General features: G+C 36.7%; 1 protein-coding gene across 3 annotated transcripts in view; it reads left to right on the forward strand.

The window, feature by feature from the left end:
* POC5 (POC5 centriolar protein) overlaps positions 1–14,529 on the forward strand; it is a 35,195-nt gene that overhangs the window by 2,372 nt on the left and 18,294 nt on the right. For 2 of the 3 annotated variants that reach the window (XM_036886071.2, XM_036886072.2), the window contains exons 2-6: positions 1,060–1,155; positions 7,931–8,072; positions 10,059–10,145; positions 12,635–12,840; positions 14,258–14,434. In XM_036886071.2, the coding sequence (XP_036741966.2) occupies positions 1,060–1,155; positions 7,931–8,072; positions 10,059–10,145; positions 12,635–12,840; positions 14,258–14,434 (708 nt within the window). The remainder of the gene's footprint in view (positions 1–1,059; positions 1,156–7,930; positions 8,073–10,058; positions 10,146–12,634; positions 12,841–14,257; positions 14,435–14,529) is intronic. The other variant, XM_036886073.2, reaches the window with a different exon arrangement.

A 14,529-nucleotide genomic window follows, 5' to 3' on the forward strand; every position in this document is an offset into this window, starting at 1 on the left:
AAGACAAGCCTGATCAGGTTATCACTTGTTTAAAACATTTAAAAAACTTATCTAATAAAGACCAAACCTTAACGTGATGTATTCTTGATCTAGCTGTTCCTTACCTTGCCTGTTTCATCCTTAAGCCTAATTTTGCACCCTTTGTGCGAGACTTACAAACTCCCTATGTTCCTGGCATGCATGTCCATGCCTCTGTGTCTTTGCTTATGCTGCTCTGCTGCCTAGCATGTTCAGTGTCTTTTCTCCATCTTTCAGTCTCAACACCTAGTTCATGTTCTCAATTAAAACTTTCTCTAGTTTCATTCACACCCTTGTGAACCCACCCCATGCAAAAGGCTACTCCTACCCCTCTACTTGGTACCTTTGTTGTTTCAGGGTCTAGCAGCACTTTTTTCATCAGTTGTTCATATTATGTACATGTCTGGCACTCCCTACAGATCATAAAGCCCTTGAGGACAATGGCTTCTTCATCTCAATTCCTCACCAATGTCTTACTATGACTTCTGTTCAGATAGTTGGAATAGTCACTACTTGTCATTTAAATTACTTATTTATTACTGAAAGTACTTTTATTTTTCAACAATTTTTCTATGCATGTATAAGAATCTCTTGTTCCATATAGTCTTGCTTTTCTTAAAATAATATTCCCAAAAGAGAAATTTCCCAAGCAGGAAATTTGCACAAATTATTCATTCTCTTGCTTCAGTATCTCACAGGAAAGTGCACAGCACCCAGGATGTCACAGTGTTGAAGAGCAGTCATCACAATCTGTTGTTCTCAGCAGGCCCCCACTGCCTATTTTTCTGAGGAGCCTCCATTTCTCTTTAACCTTTCATGTTTTTGTCTCATCTCCTTAACTATATTATAAACCCACTAATGTTGGGAGTTGAGTCTTTAATTCTTTTTTCTTGCCCAGTGTTTTTGTCTATGTTGAATGATTTTAACATATCATATGAGTATTGTTTACAGGTTAGGATGTTGTTATATATATGTATAAAACATTTTATTTAGCTCAAATATTGAGGAAAAAAACTAAAGTTAGCTTCTACTTTTTTATAGTATTTGTGCAGAATGTCATCAGATGAGGAGAAATGCTCACTTCCAGTTATGCAAAGTGACGCCGACCGAGGCAGTTCTGTCTCTTCAGATCTTCAGGTAGGAATCCTCATCTACATTTGTCGTGTCTTAGTTATTTTAAACAGCAGGTGATAAGGGAAAAGTAGGAATACATTTTTTCATTCATTCATGCCATTTACAATTACAATGCATATATAATGGATAATATATATCAAATTTCAATGTCAAACTTATGGAATTATTTTATGCACTTTGGGAAATATCTTACATTGTTCTGACTGTTCAGAAAATAATGATGAACTCTTCAAACACTCTTTGTACAAAGGTTGCAAACAACACAATGAAGGGAGAAGCTAAAAATCTCAAGAGACATTTTTTCTTGAAATTTTCTCATACCTATCTCTTATGAATGCTGCTTTCACTTTAATGCAAATTAGTACAATGTCAAACCATCTGACATTCTGGGGTCCTAGATTCCCTAGTGTTCCACTGTAGCTTCTAGTGCCTGTTGCTACAACATTTAGCATATTCTGCTGCCTGGGACCTGGACAGTGACAGACAAATTAACTACAGAAGGTGTGGTTTTTACACGAACTGTTTTAAATTTCTTTTATTTCTAAATGTTTTATCATCAAAAATATAGATTCAGATTTCCAGAGTAGATTTTAAGTGAGAGAATACTGACATGGTTTATCTTGAGTTTTATAGTTATATCACTGAAGAGGGGAAAAGCTGATCATTGTTTATGCCTAAGTAGAGTAAGTTAATGGCACTGTATGAGAAAAGTTTGAGGAAAATATATTATAAAACAAATGTGTTCCTTTAATTGAAATGACAGATTAGAAATTGAGAAACTATTGGAAAAATATCTGTGAATATATATTAGGATAAGAGTAGTCTGAAATTAAGACAGATGTTTTATACTTGCTTTCCCTTTGGATGGTACTTTGTCCACGTTGTGCTGCTGCTGAAGGTGAAAGGCATCTCTGCCTTATCCAAACTCCCTTCAAGAGAGATCTGATTAACACATTATACTTGTGATATTGTGGTTTATAATAAGAAATATCTATTTGGCCCTCAACCCCATTTCTGGAACAGAACCCCCAAAACCATTGGAGTTGCCTCAGTGATGAGAGTGGTAAAGGTGCTTTTCATTATGTTAATGAGGTGACTTTTGGACCCCATCTAAGGATAGGGGCTAGTTGCCCCTGGAGCCACTCATGTGATTAGAAGGTTGGTTGGAACTTTCAATCCCACTCCTACCCTCCACCTCCAGGGAGGAAAGCTGGGCTGGGGATTGAGTTCAAGCACGAATGGCCAATGACTTAATCAGTTGTGCCTTCCTAATGAATCCACCATACATCCAAAGGGAGAGGATTATGAGAAGGTTGGTGGATGCCATGGAAGTGCTGGGTGACTGGCATGCCAGGAGAAGGCATGGAAACTCTGCACCCCTTCCCTATACCGTGCCCTATGCTTTGCTTCCACCGGACTCTTCCTGAGTTACAGTATTGCATTAAACTGATAATCTACTAAGTAAAATGTTTCTCTGAGTTATGTGAGTCGCTCTAGCAAATAAATTAAACCTGATTAGGGGGTCCCTGGAAACGCTAATTGATAGCCCTTTGGTCAGAAAGGTGATAACCTAGGCTTCTGACCTGCCTCTGAAGTTGGAGGGGTGGGGCTGAGCTCTTAACCTGTGGAATCTGATACTGTCTCTGAGGGATGGTACCTGAACTGAGTTGAATTGTAGGACACTGGTGTGTTAGAACTACTTAGTAGTGGTGGGGACAAAAAACCCTACACATGCGATTGTTGGGTCCACAACCCTTTAATACTAAATAAAAATACCTTGTAAGATCTCAAGTTGTCATTTTTGTTAGGAGACAAAGATTCACATCAAATGACTAAATCTGTAGAGTAGAATTTAAGAGGGGGAAGAAGGCTCTTCTAGACATGCCAGAAATCATTTTGTTACCTGCTTAGAATGTCAGCGCAACTGAGATTCTGGTTATTAGTAACCCTCATCTTATGACCTTATTGATTCTTGACTACAGTTGAAAATCTGCCCATATTCCATTACTGGAAATATTTCAAATATAAATATCAAAAATCATGTTAAAAATAAAATGACTATATACTTTATATATGTAGTAAATGTGTAAAATACCAAACATTTAATACAAAGCCCTTCTTAAATCAATATATTTCTTATGAGAGTTTTCGTTACTATCTCAGTTATGTGACTGCTTCATAAAACTGATGATAAATGCTCGCCAATGGGCAGCATCCATGGTACTTTTCACTGATAACTTCCTCTACGTACAACTCCAGACTGTCAGCCAGTTGCCCTGACCTGGTATGTATGGGTTCAGCTATATTTCAGGGTCAGCTATATTTTGGGGTCATATCAGTCCAACTATTGTGGGAGAGCAAAATTACAAGTTTTGGTTGTTACTGTAGGATTCTTGTTTATCTTAAGACAGGTTATTTTTGACAATGAAGAAAAACAACATTATTTATCTTGATCCTTAACTGAAAAATAGCCCATTTGGCCTGTATCACATATATGAAACTAAAATAGTTGTTTGAACAACTGATATTTTAAATCTTTCTTTAAGATAAAAATATATAGCACATTGAATACTATTAATATACACCTATTTACCACCCCTCTAAGTCACAGTGGTTGGTGTGGGGGCTTGGAAACATTCTTGCATCTTTTTATTTCCCCTTTTCTGATCCAGAACAGAGATCAGAGTAGGAACACTACAAGTTAAAGCCACTAACTTCCACTTCCCCTTCCTTTCTACAGGGTGGAGGATGGTAATAAACCAACTCTGACTGAGCAGTGCTGATTTGGCTAAACCTAGTAATAATTGCCACCACAGGAAGGAGATTCTAAATAGTTAACTGGCCTCAAAATATAAATATAAGATAGCCACTGCTTATCTTATAAGGTTGTTTGCTTGGGCTGTTATAACAAAAGTCCAAAGACTGCATGGCTAAAACAACAGAAATTAATTTTCTCACAGTTCTAAATGCTAGATGTACCAAATCAGCATCTGGCAGGGTCAGTTTTATGAGATCTCTTCTCCGGGCTTAGGCCACCTTCACACTACTTTCTCACATGGCCTTTCCTCTGTGTGTGCTTGGGGAGGGAGAGAGAGCTCTCTGTTGTCTTGTCTTATAGGGACACTAATCCTGACACATCAGGACCCCACCCTTATGACCTCTTTTAACCAGAATTACTTCCTTAGAGGCTCCATCTCCAAATATAGCCACCCTGGAAGGTTAGGATTTCAACATATGAATTTTGTGGGGACACAAACATGCATGTAAAATCCACATTTTTATGTGTTCTTAGCCAAAATAAAAAGTTTGCTTTGGCTATTTGGGAAGTATAATGGGGTGGTGTATGGCTGCTTTAATGGGAACCAAGTAAGAATGGTTTAAATGAGTAGCTTCAAAGTCTGAGCTGATCCATGGTCCTAAGTTCATCTGAGGACCCAGTCTCTTCTCTCTTGTTGCTCTGCCCTGGCTAAGGTGTTGACTGGTTTTGCGTCTGGAGGTGGTAGCTCAGTGCCACCTCTAGCCCGTAGGAAGAGCTGAGTAGAAAGCAAGCAGTGTCCTTGTTAATTAAGGACAGGACCTGAATTTGTACACATCATTTCCATCCGAATCCATTAGACCAGGTCTCTTGGACACACCTGTTGCATGGGAGGCTGAGAAATGTCACTGGGTGGCCATTTGCCCAGGTCATACCCTGGGGTTTTAGTAATTTAAAGAAATAAAGGGAAAACAGATGCTGCTGGACTGTTAGCCTTCTCTAACATAGAGAGTTATTGCACTTGAAAGTTTATATATGTTGTTAGTGAGCATATTAGGACTGACTTATGCATTCAAGTTTACAGAAACCAGTAAATTGTCTTGTGGATTGCCTGAATTTTTCAAAGTATTTGGAAGTTCCCTTTCCTTGTAATAACTGGAACACTGATATGGTTCACAAAGTGTATTTTAAAATACAAAGATATTTAAATCTTTTTAAAGAATTATAGTTATTTTTGTCAACATAACAATTAAGTGGATCTGTGATACTCTAAATGATTTTTTTTCCAAAAAGAGCCTTCTGCCTCAGTGATAACCATCATGTGAAATACTTTTATTTTCTGTCAGAAAATGTAAGTTTAAAACTCAGACCTGTGTTTATTGTCATGAGGGGGACATCACTAACAAAGGTATTCCCTATTGTAATATGAAGGGAATTTGGATGATAGAGTTATCTAATAGCCTTCTCTTTGGAATATCCTGTATTTCTCTTCTCTCTAGCCCTTAACATTTGTAAAAATGTGTATTTGCTGTAATTAACATTTACTGCATATAAGTAACCCTGTTTAGCTATGTAAATCAAGGTTGAACTGAAACTAAATAATTCCTTCACATTTAATTAGCCTAAAAACTAGCAGCTTTAAAAGATCTACCAGCTAAACCTTTTTTCAAACAATTTTACTTCAAATTCCCATATGAAAAGATTAAAAGAGAACTACAATTGTATATATTTATGTTATAAATTCACTTTTGTGACATTACTTCTCTCAAAGTCAGCAAGAACCATGAGGCTGCCTTGATAAATATACATTTTAAATTGGGGGATAATTGAAGGCCAGTGCAGTTTCATAAGCCTAAGTGTCCAATTTGCTTCTATATTTCATTTGTGTTATTACATAATAACAACAAAATTCTCATTCTCAACCTAAACAGGTGAAAATGGTAGTTTTTAAAAGCATATCTCATCTTCAATTAAACTGATCCAAAGCATAAAAAGGAATTGATAAAAAAATTTTTGATTCAGTGTTGAAATGCCAACAGAATCTATCGCCTCTTCAAACTTTTTATCAAAACTGTAAAAAATTACACAAGAAGTACTCAAAAGATGCCAACTTAGAATAAGGGCTAAAGCTCTTTGTACTATAAGCATGTGACATAGTGTGAAGTGATTTGCCGTTGGGCAGCTAATCACTCGTGTCATAAGGAGAGACTGACCCCATCAGATGAGCTTGGCTTTGAGTGTTGTGTAATTGATGTGGCTCACATGTGTCATGGTTGTGTGTGTTCACTGGCAGAGTTACATAAGTATATGGGTGCAGGTGTGAATCTAAAACAAAAATAAACTTGTGCAGAGCTATAACCTTTCCAATCTATGACACATTTACAAGAATTTGACATATGTACATCAGCAGCTTTATTCCAACCAACAAAAAATTTTAAGGATTTATAGTTTTCTGGCCTGTTAAAATTTAGTATATATAGTAGAGTTGATAGAGCATGCTCCATTTGTTGAAGTTTTGTAAAAAGTCATATAGCTTAAAAAATGAAATTTGAATAAAACATTGTGGATTCCCTGAAATGGCTTCTTGGAGACTAATTTGAAATGCCTGGATATTGACTGCTTACACAGTACATAAGGAAGTTCTGACTTTAGAACATCTATTCCTTTGGGAAACACCAAAACACTTCAGCTAACTGACATAATCATGGCTGAAAACCCAGGCATGGTAGACATTTAAACATTCTTGCTCATAGAAAACCATAGGGAAAAAGTAAGGGTTGCTAATTTTCAAACACCTATACGATATTATAATGGTCTTGTTAAAGATAATTCTTTCTTTGATTGAGACAGAATTTCTGTTAATTCAGTTCAGCAGGTATTTACTGTAACACTTCAAGGAAGCTAATTTTGAGCATCAGTTACTACCTTCATATTGAAGATGAATCCAGATAGTAAGACAGCTATGACTAAGGAAGTGATCATGGAATTTTTTCTATACCTGAGCTAAACTTTTTATAGGGAAAAATTAATACAAAATAACCCTTTAGAATAATGATATTTCATATTCTTGAAACCTTTCCCCCAGTTTTTTTTTAATGCAAAGAATTCTCTGGGTCCCTGCTGTAAGACTCAAAAACTGCTCCTTCCTATTAGGGATCTTTTGTTCCATCAGTGAACAACCCCTTGTGAATGGAGACTAAATTCCAGTATATTTTTTACTTTGCTGATAACATTTTTTTTATTTGATTTAACAAATATCTAAGTATCTATGTTAGGAAGTTCCAATTTCTTTTTTAACTTGAGGAATACTCCTTGTAAGTTCTATACTCTGTGACCTGCCTTACTAAAATCACTCCTTTCTCATTCGCCATTATGTTGCCAGCAAGAAAATAGAACAAACTGGCTTTCATGTTCTCTTTTTATCTCCACTATTCTTTCTCTCCCATTATTTCTCTTATATTCTTTGCATGTGAAAAGAGACTCAGGATTGTTGTAGGGCGGGTGGAGGCAATGGTTGACCAGAGCCCAAACTACTTTTCATCCCTCAGCTGTCCTGTTGTGGAGCCTTAGGGAGCAGCATCTTAAAACTAACTTTCAGAAAAGCAGAGAAATGGCTAACTATGTCTTACCCCACCTGCAACAGTGCTGCCAGTTGAGGGAGAGCTCTGCTAGGTGGAATATATTGATTGGCTTCAGGGAACTACTCTAGGTCATCTTTGTGTCCCCATTGTCAGACTGACATGCTGAAGGAATCTGGGCTGTAAGGCACTATCATTAGAAGAAATTTAGATAGGTGTGTTTGTTGGATTTCTTACTGTTGCTTTTAAGAGTCTTACTTCACCACAATAGAGTAAGTAAATGATGAGAAATGAAAACCTTAAAAAGTGCACATGCCTTTCTATGTGGAAAGACTGTTTTGAAAACTGAAGTAGAAAACATCTTTGACTAGCCTTTCTTGTTCCCTTGCCTGAATGCTCGCTGTGGCAGTGCCATAATACCTTACTTATTATTGGCTTCTCCTAGGAAGAGTATGAAGAACTGCTTCGTTATGCTATAGTGACTCCAAATATTGAATCATGTGTTTCACAGCCATCTCATTCTAAAGGAGAAGTGGTGTCAGATGTTAGAATTCCTGCTATAATGGAAGATATTCTTCAAAGTCAAGGTTATGTATATTTTTCATGATGTCTCTTAAGATACTGAGCCTTTAATGCTATTAACTTATCATTGTGAAAATGCTTCTCAATCAATGATGTGCATGCATCACTATCATCCGATTTACATTTTAATATGTTGTTCTTGGCTCTTATATGCTAGTTGGATTTTTATCTGAAGTTCATTTGATTGTTACTTTTATGAAAAATAATATAGCAATACTGTAACCACTGGATACCTCTTAGTGGAGTATGTTGTACCTCTGTACTTACTCCAGTGGTCATATGCCAGGATTACCTTGAAAATGAAATGCCAAGCCCCCAAATTAAAGGTGCTCCAGAGTAGCCCTCAGAACCTCGTAAGGTCATGAACCATGTGCAAGGACTTTGTCGTCAGTGTTCACGTGGGCACAGTGGACAGTTTGGATTGCCACCACAAAGGTGAACCCATCTTTGGACTATGTCAGTGGCAGAATTGAGAGCTAATTGAGACACAAGTCAGGATGTGTATGGATGGGTGAGGAAAGGGCGAGGAAAGGGCAAGGAAAGGAGGATAAGGCTCCTTTTGCCTATCCGTTCCTTATTCAGTAATGCACAAGATCCCAAACTCCCTGTAAAGAAGTGAAGTGTCCCATCAAAGGTCACAGAAAGTCCTCCCTGGCAATGGGCAGTTAGCAACAAGAGGTATAATGCCGGGAATCCCTCCCTGAAAGCGTATGACACAGCCTCTTCAGATCCAGCAGGTTCCTGGGCTCCTGCAGGCAGCAGCTAGGCTCTGGTGTTCCTTTCCCTCTAGGAGCTCTCACTGTTCCTCAGTCTTTGGCTTATTGTACTGGATCAACAAATGAGGCCAGAACCTTAAAGTACATAGGTTTATTCTACTGCTGAAACACTAACTGAAACTATGACTTTCACACAGCACATTTGCTTCCCAAATTTTACTGATTTTCGAGACATATCACTCTGGGATTTATTACCTCTCCATCGGTGATCTTGACTATGTTTAGATTACACTGGGTCTCAACGCGCAGGTCCTTCCTACTGAACAAACCCAAAGTGCTGGACACTCCCCTGGGAGCGGGAACAGGCGGCTGTGCTCTCCCTCCACCCCGCCGCTCCTAAGGTGGTCGCCAGGAGCTGGTTTCCTTTTCCGTTGATGCAGTACTGTTGTTCCTGGAGACGCAGCACGGAGCCCTTTCCTGGCCATAACTGTCCAAACTTTCAAGGCAACACTTGGGGTTTAAGAACGCTGCTCTTTTCTAGCGTGTAAGACAGTATTTATTCGTTTGTGCTCTGCCTTTTCCAAAAGTGATTTGAGATCTAAGCAGGCAACATTCCGTGAATTTAGATACTGAAGACTGAATTCACCCGAAGACTTGGTTGGAATGGACTACCTAAATTTATCCTCCCATTCTCTTTACTCTTAATGTTGTTGCTGCTTGGTGTAAATAGGATGTGCCCAAGTTGACAAAGTACATATAAGCCCCTGACACAGTCATTCTTCTGAGTTTTTCCCAGTTTCCTTTTCTCCTTTTCTCCATGTACTGACTAAAGGTTCCTAAGGTGGAAGGAAGAAAGTCCCTCTTTCAGGGGCACCAGTCTCACTTTTAGTTTGATTGCAGCTAGTGAAGAGCAGCAGGCCCCTGGAAAAACACGATGTTGTAAGGCGCCACAACCTTTTCTGAGTTCTAATATCATCCATCCACTTACCTCTCTTAGAGTGAGTTGAATGCCATAGTAGACTGAATTCTTTTTCATCCACACTGGTGGGTGAAATTGAACTTAATAATGATACAATATGACCTTTTCTAGTCTTAGGTGTTTTCTCTTCCTTTTTGTTCTTTGCCATGGTATTCCTAGATCCCCAGTGTGCTGTATTTTGCTTGTTCTAAAACCATACTTATGTACTGCTACCTTCTTAAATGAAGTATGTGTGATTAGGCATTTTATGTAAGAATGGTTTGGTTTAATTAAAAGAAAAACCTCTTCCTTTTCAGCAGGAAATAGCCCTGTAGTAAAAGAAACAAGAATGGAAGTTGGAAAAGGATATGATTTAAATATTTCAAGTCACTCAAAGACAGATGGTATGACGTTTTCTTAGCTTGTTTTTATTAATATACAACATTTTGTGGTTTGATGAATATTGTGTATGTAGTAAGAGGGATAATTTCGGCATACTACTTATTGGCAGTATTTTTAAATGCTGTTGTTGCTAATTAGTTAATACTATTTAAAATAATTTCATAAGATTCCAAAATAGTATAATTAAGGCATGTTAATGTATTATAGTGTGTGACATCCTTTCTTAAAACTGCTTATAGCAGATTTAAGAAAAACATGCAGCACATTTAAAACAACTGTGCAATCAGATCAATAGCTTGAAGGAGCTGCAAAAAGCCTATGAAGTCTCCATTGGGAGAAAAGATGAGGTCTTCATGTTTATATTTATTTTTAACTAGCATTCGGTAAATGTCTTGTGAGGTAATAAATGCCAGGAAATGATTATTTTGGTCCTATGAGGACATAAAAGGAAGGTCTATTTAGAAACTGGAAAAAAATTGATGCATAGAAATAAGATTTGTTCCTACTGTTCACAGTCAAGAGACTTAATGGAACATCAGATAGTTTGACTAAATTAAATGTTTTCATATAACAATGCATTATTTCCCATCTTTTAGGCATTTGTATATCAACTTAATGATTTTTGTCCTATCTTTACACCACCTGTTCTATCATTTTGTGTTTTTCTTTAGATATATTTATTCTTAGCTTAAAATCATTTTAAATGGAAAACATATATCTGTGACTACTGATTATAACATAAAACTAATACACACTTCTTACAAATAGAACACAGTAATCAAAATAAATGCAACTAAAACAAAATTATTAGATTTTGGTAGAATACTACTGGTGGTCGTGTGTTCAGCCTGACATCTGCTTTTTTGTTGTTGAAAAGAGATTACTAAGTGTTACAGAGGTTTTAAAAGTATACAAGCACCGAATTGAAAATTTTTCTTTCACACAAAATAATTAAAATAATAAAAGCAGAACACTTTTCTTTTGGTGTGATTCAATGTTATTTAATATTTAAGCCATTGTATAAGAAATGCCTCTATCCTTTAGTTTTCTCCCTTGTAAATAAAAGTCTTGGGCAATGTAATTGCTGAGGGACCCGCCAAGTTCTTAAATTGCACGATTCTATTTTTTTAAAGTTGAGTATATGTTTTTTTTAAAGCAGAGCCTAATGCTTCTCCCATGAGTGCAGATCTACGTGGTAAAATCTGATGAAAGAGAACACTTACTTTGTCATTCTGCTTTATTCTTTGAGTTCTTTATCTGCAGAACATGTAGGTAGCGTTTCATAGTGTGACTGACTATTTGTGGATATATGTAAAACATACTCAGGAATGATTTTCCCTTTTGCAAAATATTCTTGATTACTTCTAAGAAACTTTTAAGTTCTATAGCAGATTTATCTTTGTTTGACTCATGTAGTTAGGAAGAGAGGAAAGCCATTCAATCTTGGTCATTAGGACCCTCAATGCAAGTGAGATATGTGAGAAATGATGATGACTAATCTCAAATTCAAACCTACAAGTGTGATAAAAATAGTAACCTTTTCTATTTTGTGCTTTTTAAAGATAGATACCAGTTTTTTTCTGGCTCTGCCTCTCATTGTGCCTCCTCCAGGGGATGGGAGTTATATGTATGTACACATATACATATACATAGATGTATGTATTATATATACATAGATGTATATATTTCTCACATATGTGTTGAAGGCTAACAGGGTGCCTTATAACTAAGTGTTTGATAAACAAAATTACTAGTCTCTTTCTACTTATAGTGTTGAATTTTAGTAGTGTTAAAACCTATCCCAGTGTTTTACATAAAGTAATAGTGACCTATATCAACCGCTCTGACCTTGGTCAGTTACTTAACCCTTTCCAACCCTGTTTTCTCATCAGTAAAATGGAGATGATAATATCTGTTTCTCAGGGTAGCATGTATTATGAGAGCAAATCCTTATAATAAAATATTTATTATAATAAAAACATTATAAGAACATAGAGAGCACTTAGTAAACTATGTTGATATGATGTTTTGGATGATAATACTCTCAGCTCAGGTTAGACATGGATATATAAAGCATCCTTATTTGGAATAAAAGCCATTGTGGTGGGGGGGCAGTATAGGAGAGATCTCATGAGGGTCAGTCCTAAATCAGTGATAGTACTGAAATTTAATATATCCAGATTATATACACTGATAGGTCATTTCTCTTTTATCCATGGTTCCCATTATCCACCTCTGTCTAAGTAACTTCCCAGTTCTATGGCCCAGCTTAGCACATGCTCCTGCATCTGTGTTTCCCCTGGTGCATCTTAATACAGGCATGTAGCCCTTGAATTAAAACAAGGACTGGTTTATTAGTGAGTGAGACCTAGAATTACCTATCAGGCTCAGCCTCTATAGGTAACTGACATCTAGCCTTCCAGTATAACTCCCTACCAATTTGGGTTATTTTCAGTTTGACTTGACCACTATAACGTTTCTGTCACTCTAGGGTCATCACCGGTGTCATCCCCAAGGAAGCCTTCTCACCCGGTCATGGATTTTTTCAGTTCAAATCTTTTAGGTGATTCTTCCTCACCAGGGTCTACTTCTGTTCATGCTGATGTCCACAGAATAGTTGTAGGCGATTTTCCTATTTCTGATGAAAGCCTTCAGAAGATGGAAAATATACTTGATCTTTGGAGTTCAAGTCTTAAGGTAGTATAATTGTTCGATTACAATTGTTTTATTATATTGTAGCAAGTTTATTCGAGTCCACTGTTTATTCTTATTTTCTTTGAATTAAAAGGTTTTTTAAAAAAATCTTTAGTTTCCTGAGAAAATCAGTCCAGTGTCTTAAATCTGTGCTTCTCAGTATTTCACAATATTTAATAGGATTACCTGCTAATCCTATTAAACTGCAGCTTCTTGGTCACTCTCGATCAGGGTCCAGGATTGTGCATTTCTAACACTGAGGTGATGTTACTGGCTCAGAAACCATACTTTGAATATCAAGGTTTTAAATAGTTGCTATGCAGAACAGCTCTGCACGTTCCACTGATTTCTCAGATGTTTCAAAAGGCTCAGCCTACGTGTGATGGACACACCTGTTGAACCCTTACCATGCCATGGTTATGACTAGTGGAAATGTCTCCTTGCACTTGGAACACAAGATCCAATTTTAGCAATGTGTATTCATTTTATAGCCACTCATAGTAACTATAGTGTATAACTGATAAATTCATAATTGATTTTTTTTTTTGGTAATGTTAGTGGCCTCTAAGTAAAAGTATGACAGAAATGGCAACTTTTTTGCTATTTAAAATATAATGGAGAAAGTGACAGTTTTTCAGAAACATAGTTTGAGAAAACTGAATATTCACATACATGGATAAATTATGGTCATGAGAGTTCAAACATTTATGCTTCAGTTATTTGGAATCTTAAATTCTAGAAATAATCTTTTAGTATAGTTTTTACCATTTTTCCCCCATGGAGTAGCTTCATGTTTCTAAGCATGGTGTAAGCCCATTGGAGTAGCATACCAGCAACCATTTAAATTGTTCTCTGTTCACTTAATCACATTGTTATCCAGTCTTTTAATAACATGATTATTTGGTCTTTTCACTTATGTAAGTGCATAGGGTAAAAAGGGATCAGACTTAACAATTTATTGGAAGGTGGCCTTTGTAGCAAATGATTTGGGTGAATAAGTGTCAAGTTCCATGGTTCCCATTATCCACCTCTGTCTAAATAACTTCCCAGTTCTATAGCCCAGCTTAGCACATGCTCCTGCATCTGTGTTTCTCCTGGTGCATCTTAATACAGGCATGTAGCCCTTGAATTAAAACAAGGACTGGTTTATTAGTGAGTGAGACCTAGAATTTCTTTTAGTGACAAGATTTCCTACAGGGCAACTTAAAGTAGGAAACAACTCACCTCCTTAGTATGGTGACTGTGAACTAAGAAGAACTGTGACTCTTGAACTTCTAAACATATTCATTAGTAATTTTTAAATATAGCTCTTAACATTGATTGCTTATTCTAGTTTTTAAAGACTTATTAACTTCTGTGTAATTTTAAGAAGCAGAATCAAGGAGCAAACTACTTAACTGTCAGTGTATTTATTTTTCAGACAAACATCATATCTGAACTAAGTAAATGGAGACTTAATTTTATGGACTGGCACCGAATGGAAATGAAAAAAGAGAAAGAAAAACATGCAGCACATTTAAAACAACTGTGCAATCAGATCAATAGCTTGAAGGAGCTGCAAAAAGCCTATGAAGTCTCCATTGGGAGAAAAGATGAGGTCTTCATGTTTATATTTATTTTTAACTAGCATTCGGTAAATGTCTTGTGAGGTAATAAATGCCAGGAAATGATTATTTTGGTCCTATGAGGACA

Source organism: Manis pentadactyla, chromosome 2, assembly GCF_030020395.1.
Source record: "Manis pentadactyla isolate mManPen7 chromosome 2, mManPen7.hap1, whole genome shotgun sequence".
NCBI lineage: Eukaryota > Metazoa > Chordata > Mammalia > Pholidota > Manidae > Manis > Manis pentadactyla.